Source organism: Belonocnema kinseyi, chromosome 9 (assembly GCF_010883055.1).
Source record: "Belonocnema kinseyi isolate 2016_QV_RU_SX_M_011 chromosome 9, B_treatae_v1, whole genome shotgun sequence".
Lineage (NCBI taxonomy): Eukaryota > Metazoa > Arthropoda > Insecta > Hymenoptera > Cynipidae > Belonocnema > Belonocnema kinseyi.
Window position 1 is genome coordinate 41,469,324 of NC_046665.1, and position 3,635 is coordinate 41,472,958.

General features: G+C 29.6%; 1 protein-coding gene across 1 annotated transcript in view; it reads right to left on the reverse strand.

Annotated features, from left to right (window-relative positions):
• Positions 1–541: 541 nt before the first annotated feature.
• LOC117180503 (repressed by EFG1 protein 1-like) overlaps positions 542–3,635 on the reverse strand; it is a 165,810-nt gene continuing 162,716 nt past the window's right edge. The window contains exon 5 of the mRNA XM_033372999.1: positions 542–1,013. Within this exon, the coding sequence (XP_033228890.1) occupies positions 757–1,013 (257 nt within the window). The 3' untranslated portion in view covers positions 542–756. The remainder of the gene's footprint in view (positions 1,014–3,635) is intronic.

The following is a 3,635-nucleotide window of genomic DNA, read 5'->3' on the forward strand; positions in this document are numbered from 1 at the left end:
TATCACTCCGATTCTGAATTCAGAATCATCTATAAAATCTCACGATAACAAGATCCCAAGTTTAGAGTTTAGGAAACTCAGTACCATTAAGGTCGCTAAAATCCCCATAAATATAGACGTACCCAGTTGCATCATAAACATCAAAATTGCCTCTGAGATTACTATCTCTCCAAATTTGAGTAAGCAAAAAGAACGTCACTAAGTCACATCAGTAAGCATTTTCAGTGATTCATTAGTGAATTTGAATGACTATTTGCTGGCTTTTCACTCATTAATCAGTAAAAATCCTGATTTATTAGATTCAGTGACGTACTTATCGCGGATTCAAATTTATAGGTACATAAATTACTTACACAGAGATTTAGAGGTATATTACTTTTGCAATCATTGTACCTCAATTATTAATATCACAAAATACAAACAGATTTGATGAAAGATCCGAATAAAATAACCAAAGTAATAATAATCATTAACAAAGAATAATAAGTCTTCAAATCTTCATTTGAAATTGAAATCATCTATCATTTTTCGCTCATAATTACTTAATTTTTTTAATTTGTTCTCTTTTCGCCTTTTTATGATTAATGATAGAACTCTCTTTATCACCTTCAGTTTCATTTTGCTTATTTTTTGAGGATTTATTTTCAATTTCATGCAAGTTTTGGATGAATCGCATTACCGTGAGATGGTTCATTAAATTCATCCTCGCTCGTCCCGTCTCGTGCAGACGCAGAAAAGGCAGTTAGGCCGACGGTATTATTGCGTACTGACAGAGCTGTTGCTGCTTGTGGACATTTCGGACACGGGGGTGTCACTTTGGCGAATTCTGGATGGCGGGGGTAGAGGTAAATTGGCACTTTCTGGTAACGGGGGTAGAACATTTCTCTGAAGATGTCCGGACATGTTGCCGACTGGTTGATAGTTGGCCACCACAATTATTTTGCCACTCCTACTCCTTGCCTTTCCGACACCAAAGAGTCGGCTGCTGGCCCAGATCAGTTGCGTGAAATGACCTGCACACATGACAAGGTTCGATCAGAAGAACATAAGATGCAAGCAATGCACATTAGGGTGTCCAAAAATGCACAATTTTTTCCGAAATTTCGTTTTTTTCCTTCAAAATTCTTACTATTCGTCTATTGGAATATTTATTAACATTAGTTCATTAATTTTCAATAGTTTAAACAAATGGAATTTCTGTAAATAATTTTATTATTAAAAATTATTAATATTTCTTCATTGGAATGTTTATCATCATTGTTTGATTCATTTTATTAAAAAAATTTGTTTAAATAAAAATTATTACTTATATATTACTGATTAATTAATTATTATTTTATTTAATTATTAATTAGTTATTAATTATTACTGATAAATATTCCACTAGACCAAAAGTAATAATTTTTATTTTAAAAAAAGTCGAAACGAAATTATTTAAGCAAATTCCTTTTGTTTAAATAATTGAAAATGAATTATCTTATGTTAATAAATATTCCACTAGACCAATAGTCATCATTTTTATGGAAAATACGAATTAAAAAAAATTATTTCAATAAATTCCATTTGTTTGAACAATTAAAAATTAATGAACCAATGCTATTGAATATTCCACTAGACTAACAGTAATAATTTTAAGGGGGAAAAAAATTTCGAAGAAAAATATTCGAACAAATTCCATTTGTTTAGATAATTGAAAATTATATAACTAATGCTAATAAATATTCCATTAGACCAATATTAATAATTTTAAGTAAAAAAATACCAGAATACAGTGCTCAAAATGTCGATTTCATGAAGAATTGACATTTTTTGTTTTAAGGGTAGTTTTCCGGTACTCGCGAGGGTGTGTTATGGGTGTCAAAATCATATATATGATACATGAAATTCTTTTTTGGATAATTCTCGCTACAGGCCCCCATACTTTCCCGTCACATTTTTTCAAACCCTGAAAAATTATTCCAATAATTTGGAATGAAATTGGGGGGGGGGGGGGGGGGTCGTTGCCCTCTAAAAAATAAAAGCCCTTTTGAGCCACCCTAATGCAAATATCTTGAAATTATAAGAAAATACTATAGAAAGGATGGTACTTGCATTTTAAATCGTAATTCTGGGTTTTTCACAATTTTCATAATTTTTAACGGCTTAGGAGTGTAGTGTTAACAGGTCTGGTGACGATTTCTGATGTAGGGGGCAGGGGTTAATGAAAATATGATTTCACGCGTAGAAAATATACATGTGAATAATAATCTTTTAAAATGCTTGTAAAAATGTAAATTAGTTATTTTAATTTACAAAAAAAGCATTCACATAAATGCAGACTTCACACTCCTTATCCTATTCCCTACTTGACCTCATTTTTAAAAAGAATTCCTCGATAATTCTTCTTGATTTCCCTGTTTTCACGAAACTTCCCGTTATCACGTTTTTTTCGTTTAAACGCGAACTGAATTAATAGAACCCAATTAGAAAGTTAAACTATTTTTTATTAAAAGTTAATCTTTTTCGTGGAAAATTCAACTAGGTTGATTGGAAGTTTACCTACTTTGTTAGGATTTCATCTTCTTGGTTACAGATTTAATTTGTTTAAATATTCGTTTTCTTTTTGTTTGAAAATTATTTATTGTAACTGAAGATTTAACTATTGTATTTTTAGTTGAAAATTGATTGTTAGGATGTCAAAATTAAAATATCTGGTTTGAACTTGATGTATTTTGTTGTATATTCGTCTTTTTTTAAGCAATTTTTTTTTAAATCGCGCCTATTTCGGTTGAAAATTAAAATCTTTTGTTACAAATTCGTGTCTTTTGCTTGAAAGTTCATCTCTTTAGTTGAAAATTTAACTATTTTGTTGAAAATGCAATATATTTTGACTCGGAATCTTAAGTGTTTCATACTCAATTTTAAATGTTATCTATCATACATTAATTTCCCCTCTTCTGATAACATTTTGGGCTGTAAAATCTGTTAAATATTATGTTTTGTGTTTTATTTTATAATTTTGTAGAATGAAATCAAAAAACAAATTTTGAAGACACAATGAGGGGTTTAAGCTTTATGTGACGATTTGCGGCAAAGAAGGGAAGAGGTAAAAATGTGTTCAAAACAGCGTGACGCAGTTTTTGGTCAAATTATTATATTGGATATATATGGAATTTGATTGTATTATTGGCTAGTGGAAAATTTATTTACTTTATTATACAGTTATTAATCTTATATCATAATAGACAAAAGAAATTAAAAATTTCTTAGCTGATTTGAAACTAAATTCAGGGATCCACATGGTAAAATAATGTATGTTCTATTTTTATTATGTTCTAAACCGTTCTATCGTTTGTAATCTTACTTAATAACCAGAGCTTACTAAGCAGATCATATTAATATATTGAGGTTTATGAACTGCACTGTACGCAATTCCCTCCATTCATTTAGATTCCTATAGCTTGATTATTTTCACTATGTTTTTCAAGAATCATTTAATGAAATAACTTTATTTTTAAACCTTGTATTTTTTGTATTGGATATATGTTTAGGAAACGTTGATACAATGGGAAACGCTTTTGTTTGCGAGATAATACTTTTCGAGATATTTAAGAAAATTAAACACGCAGTTTCTACATTCTCATCAAGAGAAGGTA